A 14106-nucleotide genomic window follows, 5' to 3' on the forward strand; every position below is an offset into this window, starting at 1 on the left:
ACCCCAACCAGCAGACAGTTTCCTCCTGATTAGCCATTGATTCCAGTTTTGCTTGGGCTCCTTGATGCCACATTTGGCCAAATGTGACTGTGATGTCAAATGCTGACAATTGACCCATGTGTGCACAATATTGGTAGTCTTACTGAAGGAAGGAAGTAAATGTGTTGAAGACAGTTTAGAGAATGTTTACTGGCTAATACCTGGAATAGGCAGGTTGTCTTACAAGGAAAGGTTGGACAGGTTGGGCTTGTATTTTGCTGGAGTTTAGAAGAGTGGGAGTTGACCCCTTGCTGGATGGTATCAAGCTCTTGAGTGTTGCTGGAGCTGCAATCATGCAGCCAAGTGGGGAGTATTCCATCACACTCCTATCTTGTGCCTTATAGCTGATGGACAGGCTTTGGGGAGTCAGGAGGTGAGTATTTAGCCTTTACGGTATTCAATGGTGGGGTGCTGAAAGGCTGGAAATGGCTAATGTGGTGTCATTATTGAAGAAAGGTGGTAAGGAAAGGTGGTAAGTCAGGGAAGTGTACACTGGTGAGCCTTACATCAGTGGTGAGTAACTTGTTGGATGGGATTCTGAGGGACAGGATCTACATATGTTTGGATAGGAAGGATGATTAGTGAATTGTGCGTGGGAATTGTGTCCTGTGAATCTGATTGAGTTTTTTGAAAAAGTGACAAAGATTGATGAAGGCAGAGGGGTAATTGTTGTCTATATGGTCTTCAGCAAGATGAACGTCAAGTTTCCTCATGGTAGACTGGTTAGCAAGGTTAGATCATATGGAATCCAGGGAGAGCTAGCCATTTGGATACAGAACTGGTTTGAAGGTACGAGACAGACTTTGGTGGTGGAGGTTGTTTTTTGAACTGGAGGCCTGCGACCAGTGATGTGTTGCATAAGGATTGGTGCTGGGTCCATTGCTTTTTGTCATTTGTATAAATGATTTGGATGTGAATATAGGAGGTATAGTTAGTAAGTTTGTAAATGACATCAAAATTGATGATGTATTCGACAGTGAAGTACTCTGAGAAGTTATCTCAGATAAGTTCTGTCAGAATACAATGGGATCTTGGTTAGATGGGCCGGTGGGTCAGGGAGTGACAGATAGAGTTCAATTAAGATAAATGTTGAGGTGCTGCATTTTGGAAAGGCAAATCAGCGCAGGACTTATGCACTAAATGGTAAGGTCCTGGGGAGTGTACCTGAACAATGAGACCTTGGGGTGTAGGTGCATAGATCCTTGAAGGTGGAGTCACAGGAAGACTTGGTAGTGAAGAAGGCTTTATTGATCAGTGCATTGAGTACAGGATTTGGGGTGTTATGTTGCAGTTATACAGGATATTGGTCCGGCCACTTTTGGAATACTGTGTTCAATTCTGGCTACCCTGTTATGGGAAAGATGTTATTAAACTTGAAAGGGTTCTTAAAACATTTACAAGGATATTGCCAGGGTTGGTGGGTTTGAGCTATAGGTAGAGACTGAATAGGCTGGGGCTATTTTACTTGGAGCTTCAGAGGCTGAGAGGTGGCCTTATCAAGATTTATAAAATCGTGTGGGGTATGGATAGGGTAAATAGCCAATGTCTTTTTCCAGGGGAGAGGAGTCCAAACCTAGAGGGCATAGGTTTAAGATGAGAGAGAAAAGATTTAAAAGGGACCTAATGAACAATTTATTCACCCAGAGGGTGGTGCATGTATAGAATGAGCTGCCAGAGAAAGTGGTAGAGGCTGGTACAATTACAACATTTAAAAAGCATCTTGATGGGTATATGAATAAGAAGAGTTTAGAGGGATATGGGCCAAATACTGGCTAACGGGATTAGATTAATTTAAGATATGTGGTCAGCATGGACGAATTGCACCAAAGAGTTTGTTTCTCTGTTGTGCAACTCTATGATTGAAATGACTTTATGACTTTATAAGAATTTATGGAATCTTGTTCAGTTAAATGTGGAGAGGATGTTTCCTGTTATAGGAGATTCTAGATCGAGGAGGTCACTATTTATAAATTAGGTGTCGTCCTTCTAAAATAGAGGTAATGAGTTTTTTTTCTCTCAGAGGGTTGAGAGTTTTTGGAACTCCCTCCCTGAAAATGCGGTGGAAACAGAGTCCTTAAATAGCTTTTAAGGCAGACATAGTTAGATTATTGTTAAGCAAGGAGTTGAAAAGTTATCGGGGTAGACAGGACTGCGGATTGAAAGATAAAATCAGATCAAACATGATTTCATTGAATGGTAGAACAGGCCTGAGGCCTACTTCTCCACCTACTTCAAATGGTTATCTGCATGTTCATATGGCTGGGATCATTAGGTAATGCCAGACACAATTCTGTAGCACCATACAGGCTTGATCTTTCTATTGATGCACCATGGTGTTCCCTTGGAGCCACGCACTTGAATAATTATTGAATAATTTGTCAATGCATTTCTGAAGTAATAATCCAACAAATGGCCTCCCAGCAAAGTTGTAGTAATAATTATTCTATTTTGTTACGAATTATTGCCTCCAGCAAGGTAAATAGAGCTAATGTTTCCTATTTGTTAATTGTCTGTTTGTAAACAATGTATCTCAAACACTAATGGAAGGATTTTGATTAAATATAGTGCTTAGATGCCCAAGAAGAACTGAGTAGATTTTGTCAAATATCCAAATTATAAGTTTTTTTTCTTCTGAAAGATATATTAACATAGGAAAATAGGGCCAATTGACATTTTTTAAAGAATATTGTTGATTGCACAAAATTCAAAAACATAGTCTCTACTGTAGCAGTAGAGACAATGTCAACTGCGAACAGAATTTTAAGAGCAGGTTGTTGGTTCTTCTCCTCCATTAACATTTTTTTCTCTTCTGCCTGTCACTTTGTTCTATCTTTATATCAATTACTCCTGGTCAGCTTTCGGCTATATTCACACCTCCTCCAGACCATGAAGTCCGGCCCTCTGTGGGTTATTTCTGGTTGTAGATTGACTAGATCAGGTCAGTTGCTCATTTTACAACTTAACAACTTTATTTCCTTTTGACTTCAATGTAATCTAGAATTTTTCTGTGTTGCCAAATGGGTGGCCAATTACGTCCTGTCCATTTACCTTTGGGTGATGTTAGATTGAAATGGTCCACTCTAGCTTAATCTCATCAATGTCCTTCAATAAGCCAGCAGAAATACTACTATTTTCAATTCCTCATGTGTACTAGGTGCCAAACACAATGGATTTAGTAGTTAACCTTCTAAAAGCTACAGCCAGCTCATGAAAAGTGTAATGAGGTTTGCATCTTCACCCAGTCAACACCCAACTTTACTGCCAATCTTAAAACTTATAATTTTATTGTGACATGTACTAATATTACTAAATGCAATGTGCTGCCTTGGGAATGCTTCTATGGATTTTCCAATGATAAAAATGCCATAACTTGTGTTGGCTACAATTAGGAATGCCACTGTCAGAGGATACAATACATGCTTTATTTTTCTCTACTTCCCGCTACAATTTGAAATCTCTTATTTTTTGTAGGATACAATGACCACAGCAAGACTTGCTAAGAAATTCACATTGTGTGCATTTCTTCTTTATGATGCTGAACTGTGAGTTGATATTCATTCTGCAGTGTACAGTACTTTCTGTGAAAGAGAATTGGACAACACAATGTCAGTTGTGGCATCGAATACCAGATGTCTCATTAACAGACAGAAATTGAGAACTACAATGGCTTAAGCTCAGTCTTTTACCTTGGTGGTAATAATGCGGCTTTTAGCCCTCAGTTTGTTGACCTGCGATTCAGCAATATCTGCACGGTCCTCTGCTTCCTCCAGCTCGTGCTGTGTCCTTCTGAATTTGGAAATGTGAACATTGGCCTGCTCCTCCTGGATAGGTAATAATACGTGACAATGTTTATTCCAGACTCTAACCCCAAGCTGACATTAAATTTGCATTCCATGTACTTGATGGCACCAAATAGATTTGGCTTGCCATTTAAAAGAATTAAAGCAGACTACAGCCTCTAACAGCAGCACACATGCAGTTAAGTGCAGAGATCCAAAAATTGCTGACAGAGTTACCATCTTTATCTAGAAGCTAAACAAGAGCAGTATCTCAGAGACTTGCTATATAGGTGAACATATGGAATAGCACATAGATGTCTTTGAAAATTAACCTTTCCAGAAGTGGAATCTCTTTCCTTCAGCTTTTAGTTATTGTCAAAGCTTTTAAAAAAGAAATAAATGTAATCTTTTACCTTTGCTTTCTATTTATCTCTCTCTTAATTCCACCTTTATTTTCCTTTTTTTTTGATCTTCTGGACATGATTTTACATTGCTTTAAATATTCTAGCTTGACACATTTTGGTCATTAGCAATTCTATAACCTGATTGGTTAAGGAGATATAAAGTTGCTTCCTAGTTTTGGGTTGCTAAGGTAGTGCTTCCCAAACATGATGACTTTGTTTCAAAGCTTGAAAGCTGACACCACTTGTCAGTATGAACTGTAAGAGTGGCAGGTAGGAGGCTATCAGGCTGTGAGGACGGGGGAAGCTGTTAGAATGGGAGTGCAGTTATCCTAACTCAGTCAGAGTCCCATGACAGCCGTTGCTGCCTCAGAACATGTGACCCCAAAACTTCAGCTCGTGACCCCACTTGGGAAACTTAGCTCAAAGACAAGTTCCAATGAAAGAAACCATAGAAAATCTAGGAGCCAGTGCAAACTTAATGAATGGCTGATGCCACTTGACCAGCATTGAAGGCAAAATGCAGTCCAATGTCTTTTGCATGATATCAATAGCAGGTGCATTTTAGTGTCAAAAGTAACTGGTTTCAAATAATTTTACTATCATTAGATATTTCTGACCCACCAAATTAAAGAATTCTATTTGATTCAAATTGTACCTAAGAACTGTATCAAAAACTGATGTGTTGTAACTACAAAATTGCACAAATCAAATAATGAAAATGTCATAAGTCACAGTGAAAAAGTAAAAATCTCTTTAAATGTATGACAGTTTGCATTATTTATTTACTTACAGCATCTTCAACATTTCTTTTGTAGGACTTGACTTTTAGTTGTAATTTGTCCACCAAATCCTGCAGTCGGCTCAGATTTTTATGGTCTTCCACAGACTGGTTGAGAAAAATAAAAAGAAATGAAAATCTCTGCTTTTTTTTCAGTTCTTGAGTAACAATTATTAAAATTTTTGACTATTAATTCTTTACCTGGAATGTCATCTCTTTGATCCTCCTTTCAAATTTCCGTGATCCTTTAATTGCCTCTGCTGCACGTTTTTGTTCAGCCTCAAGTTCATTCTCTAATTCACGTATCTATAAAAGCAATAAATATTTCAAAATTGTAGTTCTCCTTGGATCATTCTAGTTCTATAAATAATTGAATGTTGCTTCACGTTGAAGTTATGTAGTCATAGAGTCATTGCACAGAAACAGACCCTTCGGTCCAACTCGTCTGTGCTGACCAGATATCCTGTTAGTATAGTCCCATTTGGCTTATATTCCTGTAAACCCTTATTATTAATATATCCATCCAGATACCTTTTAAGTGTTGTAATTGTACCAGCCTCCACCATTTCCTCTAGCAGCTCATTCTTACATAAGGTTGTCCCTTAGGTCCCTTTAAATCTTTCCTCTTTCATCTTAAACTTATGCCCTTTAGCTTTGGACCCTCCACCCTGGGACAAAGACCTTGGCTATTTGCCCCATCCATACCCCTCATGATTTTATAAACTTTTATCAGATCACCCCCTTAGCCTTCAATAATCCGGGGAAAATAGCTGCAGCTTATTCAGCCACTTCCTATAACTCATACTCTCCAATCCCAGCAACATCTAAATCTGCTGTGAATCCTTTCAAATTTAACAACGTCTTTCCGATGGCAGGGAGACCAGAATTAAGTGTAGTACTCCAAAATTGGCCTCACCAATGTCCTGTACAGTCGCAACATGACATTCCAGCTCCTATATTTTGGAGCCATAGAGATGTAAACAATATCACAGTTTGAAAATTGCTTGGTAATACACAATTTTGGATTTCCTACTGCAGTTACTATCCTAAGGTCAGTACCTGATAATATACATGCCTGTTCCAAAGTTTAAACCTTGCCACATTTTGTCCGGGGTGCAATGACAAAGGACTTGGATGCTTATGTATGGCTCTATATTTGTCACCTACATTTTAATGTTACAGGGTTTCTCGAATAATAATATCACAGAGGGTAATAATTACATTTACAAACTTCATAAGGTGTCTTTAAACCACCTGAGCATTTTTAATTCTGATTTGTTCATGGGCGTGGACAATCTTACACCTTGCATAAGAACCAAGGAATGGGTCACAAATGAATTAATAACAGGTTTTTAAATTACACCATGCATTTACAATTTTATGGGCAAAACTGTTGGGGCTGAAGAGCACAGGGATACACCTAACAAATGTAGCAACAATTGCTTGTGACCCCCAATTTTCATAATTAAACTACTTATCGAAGGTGAAAATGTCTTTATTTGCAATTCCAAATTATAACATTCAATGAAATAATAGAAAGATAGAATCCACCTCATAAACAGTGGCATCAATTGTTGTGTTGAAATTCTTACCTTCCTCCCCTAACAGTGCATAACACAGACTTCAGTGGTTCAAGAATGCAGCCATCACCACATTCTCAAGGCCAATTAGGAGTCGGCTATAAATGCTGACCCAGCCAGCACTGCCTACAGCCTATGAGTGGATTTAAAAACACTCGTACCTAGCAGTATTATGGGTCTACCCATGTGACCTGGACTGCATTGGTTCAAGAATACAGCTCATCACCACTTTCTCAACAGCGCTAAGAAATGGACAATAAACGATGATCTGCCAGTGATTCCCAAATCCCATGAATGAATTTCTTTTCAAAAGTGTCTGATTCTGCATCATGCTGGACTTTTTATGCCATTCAATGGAACTAAATAGACAGACTACATTTTCCTATTTGCCATGTTAAAGAAGAGTCATTGATATGAGGTCATTACAAACTAATACCACTATATTAAGGATGCTATTTTCTTTAACATTTTATAGAGAGGACAAATACCCAAAGCTGAAGCTTGTCTACCCATAAGAATGAAGTGGATGTTCATCAGCAGTAAGATTCAGCAATCATATCTGATTTCTGAGTTCATTAAAGTCAAATGCTAAGGGTCTCATTCCATAGGCCAATTCCTACTGTACTCACACCAACTTCAACTTAATTCAAGTTTTCTTTTAAGCATACCCAGTAGTGAATATTCGATCACTTGGTTTCTTTCTAAATTTTATTTCCATACATTTTTATGGTTATAAGAACACTTTTAGTATCAAAAATTAACAAACTTTGGACATTTTTAAAAATTCTACAAGATATTTAACCATAATTATTTACTTTAGGAAGTCAACAATTATTTGTGCTATGTGTTTGCGACAAATGTTCTCTGAGAAATCCTCAACTTAGAGTACTGTTTGCACAGCTTACCCTCGTCTCTAGTTTTTGCATCTGTTTTTTTCCACCTTTCAATGCTAACTGCTCAGCCTCTTCCAGACGGAATTGCAGATCCTTGACGGTTTGATCAAGGTTCTTTTTCATTCTCTCAAGGTGGGCACTTGTATCTTGTTCCTTCTTCAACTCCTCAGCCATCATTGCTGCCTGATTTAAACAATGAAAATGAAGTGAAACTTCTGTAATTATGTAAAAATGCTATTAAATGGGACAGAAGATGTCCACTTGATTAGCACAACTTCCAAAAAATTTTCAGCGATTCCAACACCGCTGCTGTAAGATGCACTGCAGAAATTCACCTAGGCTCCTTTGGGAGCACCTTCCAAACCCACAACCACAACCACCCAAAAGGATAATAGCACCAAATATATGGGAACACCAGCATCTGCACATTCCCCTGTAAGTCACTGCCATCCTGAGTTGGAAATGTATTGTTGTTCCTTCAGTGTTGCTTGGTGAAAATCCTGCAATTCCCTCCCTAACACTGTGAATTTTTCAACACCAAATGGATTGCAGCAGTTTGAGACGGCAGCTCATCACTACCTTTCCAAGGACAAGTAGAGATGGCCAACAAATCCATATCCCTTTTATTAAAAAAAACAAGACTAGGCCATTCCTATCCTACCATTTTAGATCAAATTCATATTTATGGCTAGTTCCATAACCCACACACAATCATCTAACAAAAAAATTATCAATCTCAACATTGACTGTTTCCCAGCCTCAACAACCTTTTAAAATATAGAACTCCAGACTTCCATTACCCTTAGTGTGAATTCCTGAAATCAGTAATTCCTGATACCATTCCTAAACAGCCAGTTCTAATTTTCTCTTTATACTGCCCTGAACTGCCTCCAATGCCAACATATCTTTGGTTTAGATAAGATTGTTCACAATATTCCAACTGTGGTCTGACTATTACCTTGTGTAGTTGTAGCAAAATTTCCCTGCTTTTATATTCCATTTGCTTTGAAGTAAGGGTCACATTCCATTTCATGCATTAAAAGAAATATATTAGTTATTTTAGTTATTAAAAATTTGGTAATCTTACATCAGTGATAGCCTTCTTGGCCTTCTCTTCAGCATTTCTTGATTCTTGAATAGCATCTTCCATCTCAGATTGAAGCTGAGAAATATCAGTCTCAAGCTTCTTTTTGGTGTTGATAAGACTAATGTTCTAAAAGGTGTAAGAAAGATGACATTTGGTATTATTAATCAAATAAGATGTTTCAACATAGGCATTAAAGACTTGTGTTTTGAGCTACCTGAGTATGAAGCAGCTGAACCCGTTCACTGATATCAAAGATTTCTTGTTCAGCAATTTTGCGAGCTCTGTCTGACTGCTCTAGAGCTAATGTAACCTCTCCAAGTTCGGCTTGTAGGAGGTTGCTTTTCCGTTCTGCTGAGCTTAGCTGCTCCTTCAGGTCGCCTTGAATTCTCAAAGCTTCATCCAGATGCAGTTGTGTTTCCTGAATTGTAAAGTATTCAATTGTACGAGGAAATGCAGTTGGAAACTTGACAATGCAAATGCAAAACGTCGACCGACTTCACATACCTTGAGCACACCTTGTATGTTCCGAAGATGTTTCTGTGCTTCTGCAGCCTGCCGGTTTGCGTGACCCAACTGAATCTCCATTTCATTCAAGTCTCCTTCCATTTTCTTTTTGAGTCTCAAGGCATCGTTCCTGCTTCTTATTTCAGCATCTAGGGTATTCTGCAGTGCCTCGACAGTTCTTTGGTGATTTCTCTTTAGTTGTTCAATTTCTTCATCTTTCTCAGCAATCTTTCTATCAACCTCTGACTTGATTTGAGTCAATTCAAGCTGAATTCGAAGCAACCGCTCCTCTGAATGTTCAAGTGATACCTTTTTGATAGGTGGTTAATTTACAAGGAATATTGATCAAAATGGATGCAGCATCTACTTAATGATTAGGTTATTAAATTATAATAATTAGGTATTCTTTTGGATCTGTAACTGTCTTTTACCACCAGATAAATTACAATATTAGATGTATTAAAAAAAGTGTTTACCTCTGCTTCCTCTAATGCACTTTGAAGTTCGGTCTTTTCATGTTCAGCGATCTTTTTTGCTTTATCCAGCTCATGAATTGTCTTCCCACATTCACCAACTTGTTCAGTGAGGTCAGAAATCTCCTCTGTACAAAAAGTTTTAGACATCAGAATGGGTCAGCAGCCCTAAAACCCCATTTGAAATATTCCTGACTTGAATTGTTTGGAGACTTACGTTGCAGGTTCTTGTTCTCCCTCTTCAGGGTTTCAAGATGATCCAAAGATTCCTCGTAAGCGTTCTTCATCTTGAACAACTCAGTGCTGAGAGACCGAGACTCTTTCTGCACTGCCTCCAGCTCAGCCTGGCATTCCTCGTACTTTTGTTTCCATTCTGCCAGGATCTATAATGAAAAGAACAAACAGGTTTTTATTTCTTTGGTCACTGCTCCAAGTATATTTCATGTACGGTTTGGCACAGTGCAAGCTCTGTTTAAACTACTATGCACCTTGTCAAAGTTTCTCTGTTTTTTGTCAAGAGCAGCAGCAGCAGCATTAGCTCTCTCCACATCGATCATTAGATCTTCCACCTCTCCTTGCAAACGCAGTTTTGTCTTTTCCAGTGAAGCGCATTTGGCATTGGCTGCCTCAACTTGCTCCTCTGCATCCTGCAGTCGTTGGGCTAGTTTCTTCCTAAAATAAAAAAAAGCGAATTATCCTCCTCCTCAAAAGTAAAATAATAGATCCAAGAACATTTAACATAAGAACATAAGAACTAGGAGCAAGAGTAAGCAAGTCAAAATCTCAAGCCTGCTTTACCATCAATACAATTACAGCTGATCTCATTTCAGCTTCAACTCCACTTTCCTGCTCACTCCCCACAACCCTTTAACCTGTTACTAATTAAAAATCTGTCTACCTCGTTCTTATGTTTACTACGTGTCCCAGTATCCACCGTACTCTGGGGTAGTGAATTCCACAGATTCATGACCCTTCCAGAGAAGTAATTGCTCCTCTGTTTGAAATCTGCCACCCCATAGCCTAAAACTGACCTCTCGCTCTGGATTGTCCCACAGGGAGAAATATCTCCTCTATGTCAATAATTTGTAACTCCCTTTTATCATCTTGTCGACCTCAATTAGTCCTCTTCACGTCCTTCTAAACTCTAGCAAGTCCAGGTCTAAACTGCTCAATCATTCTTCATATGTCATGCCTTTCACCTCTGGAATTAATCTAGTGAATCTTCTCTGAACTGCTTCTTTAATGTATGCTCAAATGATGAAAATGTATACATACATCATAGAATCCCTACAGTGTGGAAGCAAGCCATTTGGCCCATCTCGCCCACCAAATTCCCCCCTAGTCTATCCCTATAAACCTGCATTTCCCATGACTAATCCACCTAGCCTGCACAATTTAGTATGGCCAATCCACCTAACTTTGGACTATGGGAGGAAACCCACACAGTTATGGGGAGAATGTGAAAACTCCGCAGGTAGAAGTTGGGATCAAACCCAGGTCCCTAGCACTGTGAGACAACAATGCTAACCACTGAGCCACTATATTGATATAGCAGATGTACGCACTTGGCCTCTTCCAGTTCCTCTGTGCGCTGGATTGCATCAGTTTCATATTTTGTTCTCCACTGAGCAACTTCACTGTTGGCCTTGGACATGCCCCGCTGGAGCTCGGCCTTTGCTTCCTGTTCCTCTTCATATTGTTCACGGAGCAAATCACAGTCATGGCGGGCAGATTGCAGAGCATGTGCCAAGGCATTCTTAGCCTTTTCATATATAACACAAGAAGAAAGAAAGATCAGGAATGTCACCAAATCTTCTATTTAAGAGATCAAATAAAAGAGTGTTAATATGGCAGAGTTTTTACAAGCCAAAGCAAACTTGAAGTGATTTGCAATATCTTATTGACACGTTATCTCACACATGAACAGTGCTTGCTTTGTTAAAAATTGACAGCTGTATATTGCCTCTATTGGCACTCTGTCAAATTAACTGTAGACCCAAGTTATTAGAAAATTGGAATGTGTATGTGCCTCTTAAAAACACAATTGCCCTCTATTGATCTTGTAAACTGTAAAGTAAAATGATTTGAAAAAGCAACAGCCACATAAGGTCAAAAAACAGGTTCAGAGATCAGTATTCAGAATACCGAGTGTCCATCAACTCTGATGGAGGCTTCGCAAACCTTTGGCTAATTATTTATTTAAGTGATTTCAGATTCCCTACTCCAGCTAAAATCTTGGGTATTTCACCTGAGTTACAGATAGCCTACCTCTTAAGGTTCAGGTGCTTCAAGTTATTTGACAACTGATTCTAACCTGGGAAAGACAGAGGAATGGTACAATATGGGACACACAGCCGGCAAGATCTTCAGATTATGCACTGAAGGCTTTAGTCAGGTAAGTGGTGAAAAGGAGAAATGTCAAATATCCAAAAGGGCTAGGAAGGCTAGCAAATTTTGTGAAGGCAGTGTAATCAAATAGGTGTGGTAATCAATTACAGGGGTTTTAGCTCCAGGGCCTGGATGCAGTGCTACCTGAAGTTCAATGGCCTTACATGAATGGTTCAAATGCCGTATCCCACCTCTGCAACACTGTTCTCATGCAGTACTCGACAGACCCAATTTCCATCACTTATTTGCCAATAATTCCTATCAATCATGACTGATACCTCATATTTATAGTTTCAGCTTACCCTCAAATATTTAACTGAATTCAAAGCAACATTTCTTCTGATTGTTCAAGTGATGCCTTAATGATAGGCGGTTAATAAACAAAGAATATTGATCAAAGTGGATCCAACAGCAATTTAATAATTGGATTATTAAATTATAATAGTTAAGTAATTTTTTGCTCACATACTTAGCACTGGCCAATTCACCTGGCCTGCACATCTTCGGATTATGGGAGGAAACCAGAGCACCCGGAGGAAACCCGCACAGACACAGGGAGAATGTGCAAACTCCACACAGACAGTTCCCTGAGGCAGAAATCAAACCCAGGTCCCTGGTGTGGTGAGGCAGCAGTGCTAACCACTGAGCCACCGTGCTGCCCACTTGCATACGAGTCGTACCTGTGCACCTTCTTCCTTTTAGAAACACATGAACTGCAAACCTACCAGGGCAGTGGTGGAAAATCAAGAAACGTAAGAAATGTGAATCAGGCAGAACTTTTTATTTTATCCTTTTGCCTTATGTTTTGGCATCCAAAAGCATTATTACAAACAACTGATTGGGCAGAATTTTAACCACCAAAGAGAAGGGAGATTCAGGCACAGTGGGCATCAAATCCCCCCTAATGTTGACATCAATTCATGATCCCCTCAAGTCATACTTCCAATCTTAACAGCAGCTTTGCAGGCGAACAGGGAGCACCCATGAAGCAATCAAGTAAAAGCAATATTCAAAGAGGCAATTTATTTCAGTACTTAGTCCAGCATTCTGGCTTTAAGAACTATATGCTGGTTTCCCAAGCTGTGGTTGAGTTTCTTCAGTGAAATCAACAGGCTGGAAGGTCTTCGAGCAGTGAAATTGACCAGCTGTAAAATAGGATAAAGGCTCCTGTTCATCGCATCTCTTTTGAGAAGCAATTGACAAGTGATCCCCATCTTCCTGGAAATACATTGCTGTTCCTTCAGCAACACTGGGTCAAAACCCTGGAACTCTCTCCCTATTGGCATTGCAGGTTTACCTGCACCAAATGAACTGCAGCAGGTCAAGAAGGCAGCTCACCACTTTAACGGCAACTGGGATGGGCAATGAATGCTGGCCCAGTCAGCAATGCCCACAGCATATAAATGAATTAAAAACAAAGGGAAACATACACTTTTCTTGGACTTCACATACCTCGGACTGCACTTTCCTGCTGTCATGTCTTCACAGTAGCAAATCCGATAACTTACATAGGTCTAGCTTAGACCCCTAATGAGAACACCAACAGTCATCAGGAGCAGGAACAGCACCAGCAGGAGCTGCCTTCTGCTCAGCTCCATCTTAGTCCACTAGAATGGATCTGACAGACATAGAGATTTGGCTCCAAAGAGATGTGGGACCAACACAGGGGCTACAGGGATAGGATCAACTCTCTGCACAAAGAACCAGTGTTTTAGATTGTTCAGCTTGCAACTGACGTGTCGAACCTCCTGGAACAGGGCCTCTACCCTAGCGCAGTGGGCACACATTACCACTGACTGTCAAGGTGTTTGTCAGTGGAGGTCCCACCCTGGCCTTTGCCTCTCCCTTCAGTTCTGTGCCTCACCCTGGAGTTTCAAGCTATCAGGGAACTATAGACCAGTGAGCCTGACGTCAGTGGTGGGCAAGTTGTTGGAGGGAATCCTGAGGGACAGGATGTCCATGTATTTAGAGTCATAGAATCATAGAGATGTACAGCATGGAAACAGACCCTTCGGTCCAACCTGTCCATGCCGACCAGATATGCCAACCCAATCTAGTCCCACCTGCCAGCACTCAGCCCATAACCCTCCAAACCCTTCCTATCCATATACCCATCCAAATACCTCTTAAATGTTGCAATTGTACCAGCCTCCACCACATCCTCTGGCAGCTCATTCCATA

The 14106-nt window shown here is 39.8% G+C and overlaps 1 protein-coding gene across 1 annotated transcript in view; it reads right to left on the reverse strand.

The window, feature by feature from the left end:
- Nucleotides 1-3713: 3713 nt before the first annotated feature.
- LOC122562026 (myosin-4-like) overlaps nt 3714-14106 on the reverse strand; it is a 37812-nt gene continuing 27419 nt past the window's right edge. Inside the window, exons 28-38 of the mRNA XM_043714446.1 lie at nt 11103-11299; nt 10026-10209; nt 9755-9920; nt 9541-9665; nt 9065-9373; nt 8775-8978; nt 8561-8686; nt 7486-7656; nt 5202-5306; nt 5013-5108; nt 3714-3860 (exon numbers count right to left, since the gene is read on the reverse strand). Coding sequence (XP_043570381.1) covers nt 3714-3860; nt 5013-5108; nt 5202-5306; nt 7486-7656; nt 8561-8686; nt 8775-8978; nt 9065-9373; nt 9541-9665; nt 9755-9920; nt 10026-10209; nt 11103-11299 — 1830 coding nt within the window. The remainder of the gene's footprint in view (nt 3861-5012; nt 5109-5201; nt 5307-7485; nt 7657-8560; nt 8687-8774; nt 8979-9064; nt 9374-9540; nt 9666-9754; nt 9921-10025; nt 10210-11102; nt 11300-14106) is intronic.

Source organism: Chiloscyllium plagiosum, chromosome 24, assembly GCF_004010195.1.
Source record: "Chiloscyllium plagiosum isolate BGI_BamShark_2017 chromosome 24, ASM401019v2, whole genome shotgun sequence".
NCBI classification, from domain to species: domain Eukaryota; kingdom Metazoa; phylum Chordata; class Chondrichthyes; order Orectolobiformes; family Hemiscylliidae; genus Chiloscyllium; species Chiloscyllium plagiosum.